Source organism: Xiphophorus hellerii, chromosome 9 (assembly GCF_003331165.1).
Source record: "Xiphophorus hellerii strain 12219 chromosome 9, Xiphophorus_hellerii-4.1, whole genome shotgun sequence".
NCBI lineage: Eukaryota > Metazoa > Chordata > Actinopteri > Cyprinodontiformes > Poeciliidae > Xiphophorus > Xiphophorus hellerii.
In genome coordinates, this window is record NC_045680.1 from 14,832,846 (window position 1) to 14,849,890 (window position 17,045).

General features: G+C 38.7%; 1 protein-coding gene across 4 annotated transcripts in view; it reads left to right on the forward strand.

The window, feature by feature from the left end:
• Positions 1 to 17,045, forward strand: part of osbpl9 (oxysterol binding protein-like 9) — a 40,350-nt gene that overhangs the window by 18,304 nt on the left and 5,001 nt on the right. Inside the window, exons 4-15 of one of the 4 annotated variants that reach the window (XM_032571586.1) lie at positions 620 to 696; positions 6,135 to 6,230; positions 6,746 to 6,793; positions 8,548 to 8,577; positions 8,681 to 8,731; positions 9,178 to 9,216; positions 13,362 to 13,452; positions 13,864 to 13,968; positions 15,416 to 15,575; positions 15,802 to 15,914; positions 16,706 to 16,824; positions 16,917 to 17,002. In XM_032571586.1, the coding sequence (XP_032427477.1) occupies positions 620 to 696; positions 6,135 to 6,230; positions 6,746 to 6,793; positions 8,548 to 8,577; positions 8,681 to 8,731; positions 9,178 to 9,216; positions 13,362 to 13,452; positions 13,864 to 13,968; positions 15,416 to 15,575; positions 15,802 to 15,914; positions 16,706 to 16,824; positions 16,917 to 17,002 (1,015 nt within the window). Of the gene's footprint in view, positions 1 to 619; positions 697 to 3,158; positions 3,464 to 6,134; positions 6,231 to 6,745; positions 6,794 to 8,547; positions 8,578 to 8,680; positions 8,732 to 9,177; positions 9,217 to 10,602; positions 10,688 to 13,361; positions 13,453 to 13,863; positions 13,969 to 15,415; positions 15,576 to 15,801; positions 15,915 to 16,705; positions 16,825 to 16,916; positions 17,003 to 17,045 lie in introns of those variants that run through there. The other 3 variants (XM_032571588.1, XM_032571587.1, XM_032571589.1) reach the window with 3 other exon arrangements.

Below are 17,045 nucleotides of genomic sequence, written 5' to 3' on the forward strand. Positions count from 1 at the left end.
CTGATAAAAGCTGCCTTGGAAGTTTTACAAATATATGAAAGAAACATGTAAGATATGTCCTGTTTAATAAAAAGTCCTGAGAACATTGACATGCATGAAAAATGGACAAAACGGACACCACAAGTAGCCAGGAAGGGTGTGCAGTGAGCCCTGCATGTACCACAGCTTCCACAGAATCCCTGTTTAATGTCACCCGTAGCCTGTTTGGTTTCTGCTCAGAAGCTGCAGCCTATCCATGCAAACAAAGGATATATGTTAGAAATCAACACGGAGATTAGGTTGACTTTAGGCCTTTCCGTGGAATTTATTGCCATTTACATGCGTCACCAGAATAACTTTTTGCTATATCAAAAAGTTACTTTTACTACTTTATTTCGGTTCAGAAAGTGACGCTCATGTTTTATTTTGGGATTGGACGTTCTTCTGCAGTAAGAGCTAGAAAATGCAAAGCAGATCTTGTAAATGGCAGCTATAGTTTCTTTTCATTTCAGTGTTCCCCAGTGTTCATATCATCTCAGTGTTGTGTCATTCCTGTTTGACTCAAACACAGCTTCTGATCTGACCATCTTTATGGAAAATATGGCTCACAGGGTGTGTTTCTGTACACTTTTCCCCTCAGCTCGAGATGCAGACGAACGTGAGAAGTGGATCCACGCCTTAGAGGGAACCATCCTACGTCACACCCTCCAGCTCCGGGTATGTAGCAAACCACCTTGTTTGTATGCATATGGCTGTGTGCTGACAAGCAAAATCAACACTGGTGTGGGGATCCTTGATGTTCACTTGCCTGTCAGCACTAGTGTGTGCAGTTTGAAGGAACTGAAGCTGGAGGATGAACGTAAATGTGAGTTCTAGATATCAGTCTGTTCTTTTTTTTATATTTACTTTGGGCTACATACAGTTTATGGTTGTAATGTCATAAACATTTACTACCACCACAAAATGTGTTTAAAATGCATATCAAGGGAAAAAGGTTCTCTTGGCAAGACCTTGTTATCTTGCATCACTCGTGGTGAATTTGACAAGATGTCTAATGATCATGCATGCAATGTCCAAAATCAATGAAAAAATCAGTTTTTAATTCCTTAATTCAATATTTTTGCAATGCCTAACAGCTTCTATTAACTTTGCCTCGTTAAGGATGAACCTGTTTGGAGCAGGCAGTTCCATGATCCGGTTACCTTGATCCTGCAACTGGATCAAGGCAGGATCAGTTGCCGCAGAGTCTCGCCCACTAAATTGTGACACTTGTTGCTAATCGGAGCACTGCTGGGTTTGTTGGGAACTATTATGTGCAAAAAGGTGTTTCATTTCTTGTCACTTTAACCCTGAACCATTAAAAATAGATTGAGTCATTCCTACACACAAGGTTCTGCAGATACATTGTTGGAGCTCATACATTGCAGATTGTGCAAAACACAATCTTTTGCACAATCTGCAAAGATCGAAGTGTCGGTATGAGTTGCTAAAGCTGCTTATAGAAAATCTTTTTTAAAACTTTTTTCCTTAATCATTCTGGAAAAGTAGACAATATAGCTGCACAGATGTTGTCTTGAGAGTTTTTGAGATTTAATTGTGCTTTGGCAAAAAGAAAATATTTCACTACAGCAGACCTTAATCCTTATAATGCTTGAAAGCAGTTGCAACTGAAGCCAAAAACCTAATGGAAAGAACTCGTCCTATAAACTGACACCAGAAGCAGCTTTTTTTTTTGTAACGTTAACTATTAAATATGCTTTCAAAATGATGGGAGAGAGGCAGCACGATGTTAAATTTTGGTGCCAAACCACTTGCAAACGCAGTGAAATAGTATAAATTAATATGAAAATAAGAGGAAATGTTATCTATCAACATTTCACTACCTTAACAGACAGAAAAAAGTAAATCTGCAACCTTTTTCATAGATAAAATTGTTTTGAACTAATGTATGTTTTCTTATCTGTCCCAAAACAGCAGATTCAAACAGGAAAATTGTCATAGCAAATAGATTTTATGAAAGAAGGATTAAAAAGAATATTTTAGGTCAAAATCACAAATAAAGCATCGCCACATTTACTGTGTAATTCATTAAAACTTTTAAAGTAACGCGCTCTCTCCTCATGGTCTTACGCTGCAAAGTAACCAAAGTTATTCCATGGCAAAATGCAACATAATGCAAGTAATACTATAAATGACTGAAAAGTAGAATAATGTCACACCTCTAATTTTGCACGTCTTTACTGGGGCTATGGGGGGAGGGATGGTTGGGATTGTAATGATGTCATTGGACCAATCAGAGCTGCACAGTCCCACTGTGTGCTTTCTATTTCCAAAGAAATGCTTGGATGAAGTACCTATATTGCTGGCTCTAATATCTCATCTCGTGATGTGCATCCAAATTTTTACTGCTCTTTGTTGTATAATATGATCCAGTTAAATTTAGTATGGGTAAGCTGAACCTTGAACTAGTTGCTGTGAGGTTTTGAGTTTTTTGGGGGGTTTTTTTGTAGCTGAACAGAAAGCCAAGAGGTTTTGAAAAGTTTGTTATATAGCGGCATCATGAAGGATGGTGTTAAGGCAGAACATGTTAAGCACTACATCATCTTTCTTTGTTAGTTTATTTTAGAGTCCGGTTTATATCTGACCCTATGCCTGCCTTGTTTTGTCTTCACTTGTGTGTTTTTTTTTGTTATTGGCTAGGCTGGTGTTATATTCTGCATCTTTACTTTTTCTCTTTTTTAAGCTACCTCTCAGCTGTTCTCATTTAATTTAATCCATCCAGGAGTCTTCCCTCCATCCTCTGACTATATTCAGTTCTTCCAGCTCAATTTCTCTTCTTTTTTTATGCTTACAATCAACCTTGTCATTTGCCCTTTCCCTTACCTCCTCTGTCTGCTACTCTCCCTTCTCCCTTCACAGCAAATCTCTCTGATGTGCTACGTATGTCTGCTCGTTTACCGTACATGCACATACACAAACACACACGTACGTGCATTTACGCGAGTTGCTGTCGTATGATCATGTGGCCGGCGCTAACCAATCCCTGATCTGGTTGCTTGATCAACGGCACATCTGCCTCTGCTGCAGCAGCCAATTAGAGTTTCTCTTAGTGCTTGTGTGCTGTGTGGTTTTCCTTCTGCCTGTGAGAGAGGAAGTGTGCCCTTCCTGGCAGGGGAGGGTCTTGGATTAACTCAGCTCTGTCTGCCTCATACCAAATAGTCAGCTGATACCTGCTGCTGAAGAGTATTTCGTATCCAGACTGGCTGCACTCTCTCGAAGAGAAGGAGGGTCTTTGTTTCTGGGTCTGAGAGGAGGAGGGAGACATAATGCTAACTTCACTAGAGGTCCCGGTTTGTCGCTGTGGGGGGAAAAAAAGCTCATAACGGAGAAGGAGAAGGTGGAGGGGGAAAAAGGCTTGTCAGGCTAAATGGCCTGAGAGATGCACAAGCTTTGATGCAGCATGTTCATTGGAGCGAGGCGCCCTGTAAGTAAAACACACACACACAAACAAAAACAACACGCAACTCGATCATCTGCCGCGCGCCGCTGGGACAGCAGCGTTTTAAAGTGGGTCACACAGTGTGGAAAGATAAATACATAGTGAGGAGAGGTGGGGGGGGATTGAGCTGTGGAGGCAGGGTTGTTTTCTAAAGCCAGATTGGGTGGATGATTATAAGTGTGTGTCCTTGCTTTGAAAGTTTCCCTCTGTGGGACAGAAATGAGGAGCCTGGCTGGTGGGAATGAGTGGGAGTGGAGGTGCAGACGTCTGGGAATATTTCTGGAACAGTGAAGGAGTGACGTGGCCTTTCAGTGGCTGTTTATAAACCAACCACCTGCAACTGACTTTCTGTTCCTGAACTTATCAGCTCTGTCTGTAAAATACAACTTCCCTCCCCCTGCCTGCCGTCGTGCATGTTGACAAAACAAAAGGTTTAGTTTGCTACATAATAATAGTGGTCTATGTTTATCACGGTGTTTAACCTCAGAAGTTTAAACTTCCTGACCTATATAGGTTTGCTTTTATGTTTACATCCGAGGTCAGCACCCTTTCCAGTCTAAAGAGACATTTTAACTTTCTAAAGAAAATGTTCTGAACTCCAAAACCTTTGGAAACCATCATAAATAAAAAAATAAATGGGTTTGTACTTCTGTTAGAGAATCTCAAATTCATTTCTTCTTTTAGGTTCTGAAAATAAGAAAAAGTATTCTTTAGACAAAAACAGAAGGAATAAATTTTTGAAATAGAAAGTTGTATAGTTCGGGAAAATTAAAAGGAGAAAATTATGTAGTTTGTTGCTTAATGTTCAAATGAACGACTTCGCAATAAAATAAACTATATCAAACTATGTTTTTGTTACTCTATAAAGATACAGCATCAACACACACAAAATAATTATAAAACTGGGAATGTTCTGTTGTTCTATACATTTCAAGGTACAACATTTAGAGCCAGTACTGATTTCTGTTGAAAGCATTACTTTACATCGGAGGGTTTTTTTCTTCTTCCACAGAAATAAGTGTGCTGAAATTAATGTTCTAAGTTTGTTGTGTGACATGATTCTCGTGAATCATGTCACACAACATGACATGATTCATGTCATGTTGACAAACTGAAGTTGGTTTCAAATTCAGTCATCATGCATTACTGGAAGGATTCTCCTGAATCATGTCACACAGGATGAGTTTATTTCAAGGCTTTTCCCACATTTTTGCCAGGGGTGCCAACAGAATTGTCCATGTAGTATCTGTATTAGTTTAAGTTGTGTTCATGGCTTTATTTAGATATTATACCAACACACCTAGAATCACCATTTTGTAATTCATTCTAGGTCACTTTAGTTCACTGCCTGCGCTTGTTTGATCACCTGAGATCATTTTTGCACGGTTGTGTATTGATCCCTGCCTTGTTGGTTTCAAATTCAGTCATCATGCATTACTGGAAGGATTTTTGACTCATTGTCATTCTTTAATGTAATATTTAGATTTTTTTCTCAGGTCCTCCAGCAGGCGGTTTGTTTTCTTATTTTGTAAGCAAACTGAACTAGCAAAACATGCACCTTTGATCCTTTCAGGAAGGTTGTCATGAAAAGTGCATGCTTCAGGGCTGCAGAACGGACTTTGCTCTCTGTAAAGCTAACAAGTTTAAACCTAAGCAGTTATCAGGCCTGGACAGATGTTAATGTTTTGCTCCGGTTTAATGGCTTTTCTTCATGTTCCCATGAAATCCCAGACTGTAGGAAGAGGAGATAGCAGGAGTATGCGACGCAGCAAACCCAAGGCGATGACGGCTGCTCTCTCAATGGTTTGATAAGAGCTTGACTTCCTAAGGAGATTTAAGATCCAGTTGATTCCCATTTACTCTGAGACTGGTCTGCTCTGGAATTGTCTTTCTTTTTCATACCAAACAGACTGCTGTTGCAGTAAATTGCTCTGACACAGGCCTTAGTCATCACCGGGGTTGCCTGATGTACAGGGGTTATTGTTATCACTGCTACTAAATCTGGGTGTTCAGCCTCTGTAGCTTTATGCCAAGCGGATCTTCTTCCTTGTACTTTTATTTGTCAGATTTTTTCATGTCCCCAGTGCTTGGGTGAGCTTGGACAGATAGAAAGTCATGTGTGGTCCTCTGTTTTGCCTGTAGTTCAGTAATTGCCTTTTAATGGATCTTATGTAATGAAATGTTCTCTGTGTGCGTGCATACGTGAAGGCTAGAGGCTATTAAGGGAAACTAATTAACAAACAATAAATTTGAGTGCACCTCAGCCCATTTGTGCTCTGTGGCTCGGCTCTGCAGCTGTGTCTGTCTTGATTTTTAGTTTTGTTGAAGCCTGACAAATGTGGGCTGTCACATATGTTGGTTATTCACGCAGGCTCGCCTTTTGACAATATTCCTGGTATTGTATTTCAGGTAGTACAGTACATTGCTGGAAGATTCCCCTGAACTGTTGATGTTTCCACCGTTTTCTGCTCTCGTTTACAAAACCCGTCTGGTCATGAGATGATGGAGTCGGGCCATTATTTCATGAAAGGACAGCTCTTGGTTATTGATCCAGGCTGCACATTTTGCTTTGAATATGCAAAACTAGCAGGGCTTTTACCACAAGTCTCATAGAGTTTGCATTAATTGTTGGCTTTGTTTGTTTTCCTGTCTGCAGGAGGCTGAGACGGGAATCGTTCCGAGTGTGCAAGACTTCGACAAGAAGCTAGCTGAAGCTGACGCCTACCTACAGATCCTAATCGACCAGTTGAAGGTAAGATGGAGCGTCCGAGCTGGAAGGTCTTATTTTTGGCAGAGATGTGACAATCTATCTTGAACTTTATATATCAGACTGAGAAATCAATATGTCCCATTTTATAGATTTTTGATCCAGTTAGAATATCTTTGACCATCTAAAGTATCCTGAATGATCACATTGTTCCATAAGTAAAGCAAAGCTTTATTCTGTAATTTGTTCACACCTTTTATGAACTCTTTCTCATTTTTAAAGCAGAGATTTTATAAAACAGAGTTGTGGTGACACGATGACAAGGCAGAAAGTAGTGCAGCTGTACAATCTCTCCTCCGCTTGTTCAGTGTTTTTATTAAGACCCTTTGTCTTTATAAAAACACTTCACGGCTCCTTTGTGTCAGTGACCACATTATCTAAAGTCATCTGCAGGCTGCAGATACTCTGTGATCCTTCTGAATACTCTGTTGACTGGAAACATCTCTGCTCATATCTCATCTGTCCCCTTTTCCACCTTTTCATCTCTTGTTCTCAAACAGCTGTTTGATGAGAAGATCAAGGACTGCAAAGAGGATGAATCGCGCAGAGTGAGTACCAGCAGTGCTCTGTCTCAGACCTCTGCTCCTGTGTTTTCTCTTTTAATAGACCCCTGATGAATTACTTAATGCAATTTAGAGGCTGTTACACCTGTGCAGATGAGCTCTGGTCTCCTCTGTTGCAGGTTGTTTGGTAGCTTTGATAAAAAATGATTAATAAAATGTTATATTATGACCCATTTGCACTGACAATTTGATTGTAGAATAACTTTCAACAACCAGATATTATTTGGTGAAAGATTATCTGGAAGGCCTCTGATCACTGTGTTTAAATTGCAAGCATGTAGATAAATATTCAATTAGCTTATTCATGTCAAATACAGTTGACATATCGTCTGACCTGCCACGTTTCTCTACATCATTTGATGCAGAAAAAGTTAGTCTTTGACATATTGAATAATGTATTTTGAAGCTCTGTAATAGTTTTTTAAAATTTGTTGCTGTATTTCTAGAGATAAGCAAACAGCTTAAGAGCTTTTATTTCTTTCTGATTTTTGTTTCCTCAGAGAAACCTGGTAAACATGTACAAAAAACCTTACATGTTTTATATACTCTTGCAGTGGAAAAATCTCATTCTAAAAATGTCAACAGTGAGCGTCACAATGTTCTTAGTTGATGTTTGTTACCTCTGTTACATCGTCTTCACTATGTGTGGTGTTGAGATAAAACTAGTTTCTCATCCAGCCTCGTCTGTGATTAATTGTTATAAATTTCAAATTATTTCAGTAGCCATAGGCAAAATTAAGGGAACAGATTTTCTCTTGTAACCGTTCCCATACATTCAAACATCAGTACACATCCGTGTCACTAGAATGACTTTCCTGTTTTAGGGCTGCTCTGATTCATATTCATACATTTGGGAAACAAGAAGTTATGCATTATAAATTAAGTTTCTTTGCACTTTTTTTTCACTAAATAAATATGCTCAAACATATTTTATTGTGAGATTTATGCTACTTCAGTAAAATATTGCGATACATCTTTACCAGGGATGACTTCTAGCCACAATAAAGTTTTGAAAAATGCAGAATTACGTCTAATCTTTATCACTTCAAGTTCGTTCAAAAAGGGAAGGAACATACTGTATTTCTTTTACTTTAAATAAAAAGAAGAGCTGCAAGTATATCAGACGACAATACCACAAATAAAAATAAACAGCAAATGAGAAGTGTTGGTCACAGTTTTTTGTATTTCACAAATTAATATACTATTATGATTGTGACAGTCAGTGACTGTTGTCAAGACAGTTTTTACCATATCTGTTTGTCTGTTTAAATTTTCACTTTTATGATCTAAAATTTTAAAGTTTCGCTTTCTGACCTAAACAACATAGAAATCTCAGGGCAAATGGCTGCCATTTTGTTTGAGTTTATCCTGTTTTATTACATGCTTTTTCCTAAAATGTTATGAGTTCTGGGAAATGGTATTTAAAGTTGGAAGCTGTTCTAAGGAACCTCTCTTGTTGGAACCTTTATGATAATATTCTGTTTGTGGTTTTGATGGGGGTTCCAGATGTTTACCACTATTTTCCACCTGAAAGCTGTGAATAAGTGACATCAGATCTATTTTTCTTGAAAATTATCTTGTTGAAGCAAACAAAAGAGTGGCTGCTGTTGGACGTATTTAAGCGTGGGATTTTTCTCCAAATGCTGCCTGATGCTGCCGTTTCAGGATGCATCAGCATTCCTTCTTTAAGAACCTTGTAAATCTAACGTTATGCTTTCTTCTTTCTTTTTTTTTGTTAGAAAATAGAAAATTTGAAGGAGACTACTTGTGTAAGTTAACTCGTACATATTTAGTTTTTTGTCTTTCCAAACTTCCTGTTAAGTTTGGAAGTCAGTTCCTTTCTAACGGATTTTTGCTTTTTCTCTCCTTCAGAGTATGGTAGAGTCCATCAAGCACTGTATTGTTCTGCTGCAAATTGCCAAGGTAAACCGCTTGACTGCATGTCTGAACACCTCTCTCTGTGGGCTGCCATGACATTGGTCTTTTTTGTAATCACTTTTCTTATGAAAGCACACGGATGTGTATGCTCTGTGTCCGGTCTGTAAGGTAGTTCCCCGCTCATAGTTGCTATCTGGGTCGGTGAATGACAAAGGGTGTGGCCCAGTGCTCGTTTCATCACATGTTCCTTTCAGCTGTATGAAAGGAAGTGGGGGGTTTACCGGTGTTTCATGCGGTCGATAGGTGTGACGACTTGTACTTTTGGAACTTGGAAAAATGGGACATTGCACGAAAGGTTTAAACATGTGATAAAACGATCACTGCAAACGACAATTTACTGAAGCTAAGATTCTCAGTCAGGATGCTTTTTGACTTGACTCTTGAACCTTTGTACCCAAAGCAGTCTAACACTGTCTTCTTAAAATTTTAAGGACCAAAGTAACGAACAACAACACGCAAACGGACTTATAGTAAGTTTCAACGTTTTCCTGTCCATGAAAAACAATTAAAGTCAGACGAAACTTCCGACTTTTTTTTCTGACATAATCTACCCTCTCTTTTAGCAAAGCTGATAAATCAGATCTTTAGAGCATGCCATCTAATTTGGACATAAGCTCTACCTTAAGCTCTTTCCCCTCATGTCTGCCGCTGCTATCTTCTTGATTAAAACTTTCCTGTTTTAATCTGAGTTTAATTCCTTTTAGCAATGGTTGGGAACTATCCTTCATCACAGCACAAAATATGCATGCATGTAACACTGAGGGGTTTTTTTTCATATGCATTACCAAAAATTCCATAATCATTGAATTGTTTTGCTTTTTGTCACAATAAATCCTCAAACTTTCATGTAAGTTACTGAGATTTTATATGAAAAACCGACACCAAGTAGTGTTTAATCAGGTCCTGGATTTTTATTTAACTCCCTTTACTCTGATTTTGGAAATATAGCTGTGTTCAACTAAGTGTAAGACTTGGTAGAGTTTTGTATATTATTTGCATAATTGTAAAGTGGAGCAACAGGGATCCAGGTTGGGTTTTCTAGCACGTTTTTACAGCTGATCATCTGACAAAATTTGCACCTGGTGCCACTGGATTTTATTTATTGCTGTTGTAGCTTTTCCTTCAATTTCTCAATAATGAGCTACATTTGTGTTGGCCTATATATACAATCTCAACAAAAAATACATTGAAGTTTGGGGCTTAAATTTGACAGAATGTGAAAAAGTTTCTAATTTTATGATCCTTTTACAAAACACTGTATGTTAGTGTATGTTAATGTGATGCATGCATGTTTTTTTTGTCATACCTGATCTGAGCGTGTTACACATCACTTCACCTTGAAATTAAAGCCAGCATCATCCAGCATTGATTGAGCCCGCTCACACTGCTTGCTTATTGAATTTCTGAGCACTAATAGCCAGTAAAGCCATCCAGAGAGCACTTTGCAGGCTCTGCAGGTGCACCGTGTTCACATTCTAGGCCATTCTAGGACTCGGGCATGTTTACTTACCACTATTCTCATTAGTTTTCCAAAGCAATCACTTTAGGCTTTTAGACTGATTTCTCAGTCTACACGCTCAGCTTCATGTCCAGCCTCCTGTTAGGATGAAGTAAGGCGGAGTAAAAATATAATCTGTCACAAATAATGTTGAATTATAAGCTAGATGTGAATGAAACCTTGCTTACCTGACCATGTATAGACTATGTGGCTTATTGCACCGTTAAAGCAGACCTCAAAGACTACAACCACAGTGCTTTCAATGGGGAACTCCGAAAAGTGGATATTTTCCACTCTAGCTCACAGCTCACTTTCTATAGTACATTTGTAAGAAATGGAAACTTTTTTCTATTCTTAGTTAGGTATCATATCGTATAAGGTGAAGTACCATGGAAAAGGGAGGGCAGAGAAAAGGAGAATCATCCAGTGGAAGAGACATGAAGGTGAGGGAAGCAGAAAATCAATCTGAAAGCTCTTTGAATGGTTTGGAAAATGCTAACAGTTTGTGCATAATAGTTTAACACAGAAAATGTCCACTATCTTCTCTCATTTGTGAATCCCACAGAGGCTGGACTGCTCGTACTGTGGGAGTCTGCTCTTACAGCAGATATAATCCCATAGTCATTAAGTAAAGTATTATGTGATATAAATAGCACAGCCTAAGCTCCGTCTACCCCTAGATCTGCCCGTTTTATGTTTCCTAAGCTTCCTGCCTGAGATTTGTCTGCAGCTTTTTCACCACTAGAAGTATGCCACGTTGTCTGTGTTTTTATAAAGTGGAGAAAACAATTAATGCATTGCAGCTTGAAACACTAACAGCATGTTTGATGGTCCACGTTGTTCTTACACTGTAGGAAATATGCTATAAATTTAAGAGATTCTTTAAACTAAAAGGAGAAACAGTAGATTGTATTTAGCCATCAACATCATCTAGTTGGTTTAACTAGAGCTGCTAGCTGTGCTGATATTACACTCGCATCCAAAAAAAATTAATTATGTCATGGTTTATTTAGCTCTAACTCTACTTGAACTACACGTCTCCACCTGCTTTTGAGTCATCTCCCGCTTGCCGGAGCCAAAGATTGACCACCCATATCATGACAGGCTAATATTTCTTTGTTTGGCTATAATTAGTAGCCCTTGACTTACTTTTTTTTTTCTCAAAGGCATCAGGACAAAGGCGTGCAGAGTGGAGGACGAAGCATGAACTCAAATGTGTGGAGCTCTGATCACATTTTGAGATCCTGGAGTTCGAATTATTTTTATGTAAAAACAAACAGGCATATAATATTGAGATATCACATTATATTTTTCTCCTTCTCAGCTTTATCTGAGGCAAAATCAGTATGGACTCACCACATTTGTGGCAGTTATTCTTTCTGTAAATTTCAACAGAAGAAAAAGCTGTTTAATTTGCTATAGGTCAAGTTAAAGCAATAACCTCTCAGATTGTAATGACAAAAGGCCATTTTATTTGTGACCAAGAGCCCTGAGGGTGAGCTGTAGCTGAATCATGGGTCGATATGATCCTGTTTTCCTGTTTGGGTTTGTCAATGTTCCAGTCAGTGAGGATATTGGATGCATGGACTATGTTAAACTAAGAAGGACTTTTCAAAGTATTATGCATAGTACTGTAGAATAGGTGGAAAACATCTTTAACTTAATTAACCCTAAATTATAGTAGCAAAATCTAACATTGAAAATTTTGGACAAATCCAACCTTTAATTTGAGGATGATTGCTTACTGGATATATGGATGTAACAAAAATCTTTACTTAATTTATCAATTTTTTAAAGTTGATCGTGAGTTTCTAATGAATTATCAATTACGTTTTCCCTGTGGTATAAATATGACAAAACAGAAGAGTTCCTTGTCTCATTGTCAATTGCTACCAAACTGGATCAGAACCCATAATTACCGCACACAGTGAGCAGGATGGTAACATGTGCAAAATAAAACCTCCAAAACTCAGCATCACCTTCAGAGTCAAACAGTTATTTGGGATTAGTAAGCATTTTCTCTCTTACCATCAAAAACGTAAACGCTTGAATTTTGCCCAATTCTTCTTGGGCTTTAAATGGAGTTGTTTAAATTACACAGTTTGAGCTTTTCAGCTACAAAGAAAAAAAGCACATCGCCCCTTCTATCAAGGAAAGTGAAGGATCCGTGTTGCTGTGGGCCTGTTTCTCTCTAAAAGGCCTTGGAAACTCTTAGTGTATCACTGTATGAAATCTTTGGAATACTGGGACACTTTAAATACCAATCTGATGAATTCTGCCATTATATGGTAATGATCCAAGACATGACCAAATCAACACAGAAGTGAAACAAAATCCACCTTTCATGATCATCTCAGTCCTCAGACCTGAATCCTCTAAGATGTGAGCTCAAGAGAGGAAAGCATAAAGTGAACTCATGACTCAGGATGATCTAGAGATATTAGGCAAAGGAATGGACAAAGTCCCACCCCCTGAATGCTCAATCCTTGTGAAATTTTATAGGAGACTAAAGTAATGATTTCCGAATAAACATTCAAACTTTTAAGTTTTAATTTTGTTAGATTTGTCATTGGAAGATTATGCTACTGCAGTAAACGTTGCACTTAGTTGCCTGCAATACATCTAACCTCTAGTCATCATGGCCGCATGATCTGAAACGTGTTGCTGATTTTTACAACAGGGAAATTATGAGATGGAGTATAAAATCTCTTTCTTTTTTTTTTTTTTACACTGGAGGCATCCTCGTTATTGTCCTGCTGGTTTCTATGTTGTCATGCAGCCAGGTTGGCTTCATATTGATTGCAGTAGTTAATCCCGTCATTCTCTCCAGTACATTGGGTGAAAGGGAATCGATCTCTCCGGATTAGATGGGGCGTTTCAGTGCAGCACTCTTGTTAATGCTTTGGTCTACCAATAATCTGATCTATAACCAGCTCACATGTTTTGTCCAGTCAATATTAAGACACACGTGGTAAAATAATGCCCAAGATGTTTAGCATTGTTTTAAACCATAAGCAGGCAGTGTTTGAGGTGCAGTCGCTCCAGCAGGTGTGTTTTGACCAGTCAGGCAGGTGTTTGTGTTGCTGAACTTGGGTTTTTATTCCCTTATTTTCGCAGAGCACCATCAACCCAGTGGATGGGATCTACCAGCCCCCCCTGGACCCTGTAGTCAACACCACAATGCCAACACAGACCACGCTACCTATAGGTACTCACACACAAGTCACACTCTGATAAGTGGTTTATATTGCATGATCAACTCAAAGATGATAATACTCCCCCTGTTGTTCAGTTTTTAACTAAGCTGCATGCAAAATACTTGGTTTTTTTGATTTTACAATAAAATCGGTGAGATGTAAACTTTCTTGAAACTTGAGTTTTTTTTCTGGTTTTATTGTATAAAATGCTCGGATGCGACAAAGTTTAACTGGAGGACTCTGACCTGGCTGTTAAAACTGCTGTGAAAACAAAAAGCGCAAAATATCAGCTGCCCCAAACGCAGCTGGCGTCTATGTCTGCAGCGTTTCTCGTAATGAGATGCTGGTTTTAATATCATCTGGCTTCCTTCTAGGGCGTCTGTTCAAACTCATTTGCTTTCTTTTTTGTTTTTCTGCAACAGACGCTTCTCAGGTGTGTAAATCAGACCAACGACCCTCCACGTTGCCTGTTGGTCCCGTGGTCACAGTGATGGGGAGTCTGCAGACCCCAACTCCCAACAGCACAGGTAGGTTTTCATTGTTTGCCTATTCTCACAGCAGAATTGATGCACAATATGTTATCAATTGTGTATCACTTGATAACATATCATTTGTTATGTTATGTAATTGATAGCATAACAATTATAACATAACAATTCCAGGTATACCTCCTGGTATAACCTGGAGTATACCAGGTTTTAGCATGGTATTCCTCAGTAGCAAACAACAAAAATGCTCAAAGTAATTCTGTATTTTATTGAGTCCAAAGTTAAGAACAACAGAATGAGAATTGCAGCAAGAGCAGTTTGTGCTCCTATCTCCTGCTTTCCCAAGTTGTGAAAATGAATACCATTACTAGCTTTAAACCTCAATAATCTTTTATTTTAACCTTTACACAATTTATAAAAATTCTGTTACCTTACATTATGACTATCAAATAAAGAGGTCATAATAGCCACATGCTAGCTCATATCCTGGTGACCTAAACTGCTGAATTAAAAATTTCTTTCTTGACTCTTTTTGGGATCATTTGGAATGTAATGCCTTTTACTGTAAAAAGAAATAATGCATTAAATAAATAGTGATGATAATACATATTTCTGTGTGTTGATTGGTTGAGGAAATTACTGTATTTGAGATGCAGTTGTCAGGTTTTTTTGGTCATGACTCTCAAGTGTACAAGTTTATTTTTTTATTTTTCTACATTAAAAATATAACCGAGATGGAGCATTGAAAACTCTTATCCATGTTTAAAGATTTAAAAAATGTTAAATCTCTCTAACAAAGGGGTTTTCACAGTAATAAAAGAAACGTAAACAGTGATGTCAACTTTTGGTTGACATCCCACCAAACTTTGAATTAATCATGTTTTTTATTTTTATTACATGGTTAAATTGCTTCAATTCCGACAGGTTATTTCTTTGGTGCTACAAATCAATAATTTTAATGTGTTTTTTACTAAATTTACTGAGTCTTTGAACATTCAAAATAACCAAAGCTCATCCAGACTTTTTCATTTTCAGATTTTAATTTTTAAACACCTGGATCCTCTGAGTGTTTGTTTCTTAGAGGATCCTACAGTGAGTTTATTTTAAAATATTTTCATGTAATGTGATTAAATCGTTGAACAAAATGAGAAGGAAACCACATGAGGAGAAAAACGGTTATTATTTATTGTTGCGCGCCATCGGCGGTGAACATTAGGTAAATTAACGAAGCCACGTCCAGAAGCAAAGTTTGCAGCCTGTGTGTCTCCTGTGCTGAGACAGCAGTATTAAAACGCTGTGCTGTGCATTAAGGATGCTCGCTCCATGCCTGACTGTGCAGTCATTATGCTCTGCAGAGGCAGCAGTCACTATGTTAATGCTTCTGTGCGCTGCTTGCTCCTCTTCCAGTTGATTTATCCATCATAAACAGAGCCGAGCCCTCCATCATACCAACTCTGATGTCCGCTTTGTGTTTTTGGTCCATCAGGGAGTGGCCCGTCCGGCCCCAGCAGCGGCGTCGCCTCGCCAACTCACATGCCCCTGCCCTCACACTCAGTGCCAGACTTCTCCTACTCCTCCAGCGAGGATGAGTTTTATGATGCTGATGAGTATTACCAGAGCAGCACTTCACCCAAACACTGCGCAGAGTGAGTGTTTTTGCATCTTCCACCACCCACTGTGGATTTATTTTGTGCATTGAAAGCAGGATAGTCATTTCAGGTGGGGAAATTTTGCTTAGTTTCCTTAAAAGTCCCACTGCATCACCAGCTTCAGTATGAACGGCTTCCTCTAAGATTGCCTCGGTACTTCAGCTTAATCACCTCATTCCTCCATCTTCTTTTTTTGTCCTCTGTCTCCTCGTCTTGCCCCCAGTCCCTCAGGGCCTCCTGCTGCCTCCACCGCCACTAACGAAGAAACATCGTTAAAACGGCCCACAACCACAGAGTCCCTCATCTCAAGCATGTCAAATGGCACCACAGATGCAGGTAACAGACAGATAGTAGTGAAAAGATATTTAAAAATACATTCAAAATGTTCATTAAGCTTATAGCTGAAGCGCCTGTTAAGTACTGGAGGGTTGTAGCAAATGTTGTTTTCAACGTGTCAAAAGTACAGGAGTAAAATAAAAATATTTTATACTGTTTGACCATTTTGACTTTTTCCCATTACAACCACAAACTTCAATTTATTTAGCTACTATTTTTATATAACAAATGATCATGAAGTAGTTTCTAATTGTGAAAGAACAGGAAAAACACATGATCATCAATTTTTCTTTTATGTTTTTTTTACTAACAAAAATCAGAAGTGTGGCAGACATATCCCAATGGACTGCCTGTATCTACTGACATGTCGGCCACCTTTTGCACTTCTGCTGGCTGAAGTTTTTGCTGATTCCTTTTTTACATAATGACTCAGGATCAGATTAGATGGCGAGTGCCTGAGAACATGATTTTAAAGTCTTTTTAGGCTTTTATTCCCAGATTGCCCCATGTTTAGCTCAATACATTTTCTAATAAGCTCTCGCTAGTCTCCTTCTTGCCTGGTCACTCAGTTTGTGAGGATGGACTGATGATCTATGAAGATGTTTGTTTGCATCCATGCTGTAATGGTATCCAGAAGTACTGATTAACCAATCACTTGAGATACAGTTATACTTGGGTGAATACTTTTTATAGGCACTGTATATAAGGAGATTTGCTAAACTCACTCAATAATAAGATAAAGGTAGATGACTGATGTTCCAGTCAACTAAGTGATCTGCTGCTGTTCTCAGACATGTTTGACAGCCATGACGACCGTGATGACGACGGTGAGGGAGAGTCTGTGGAAGAGCACAAGAGCGTAATCATGCATCTGCTCTCACAAGTCCGTTTAGGCATGGACCTTACTAAAGTAAGCACCAGATATTCTGCTGCTCCATCCTGAAGTTTTGTGCTGTAATATAAATGTTAAATGTATCTCGTCCCTGTTTCACTCTGTGCCAGGTGGTCCTGCCTACTTTCATCCTAGAGAGGAGATCCTTGTTGGAGATGTATGGAGACTTCTTTGCACATCCTGATTTATTTGTAAGGTGCGTACATCGTGACGACTCTTTCTGCAGAGGAACCATGATG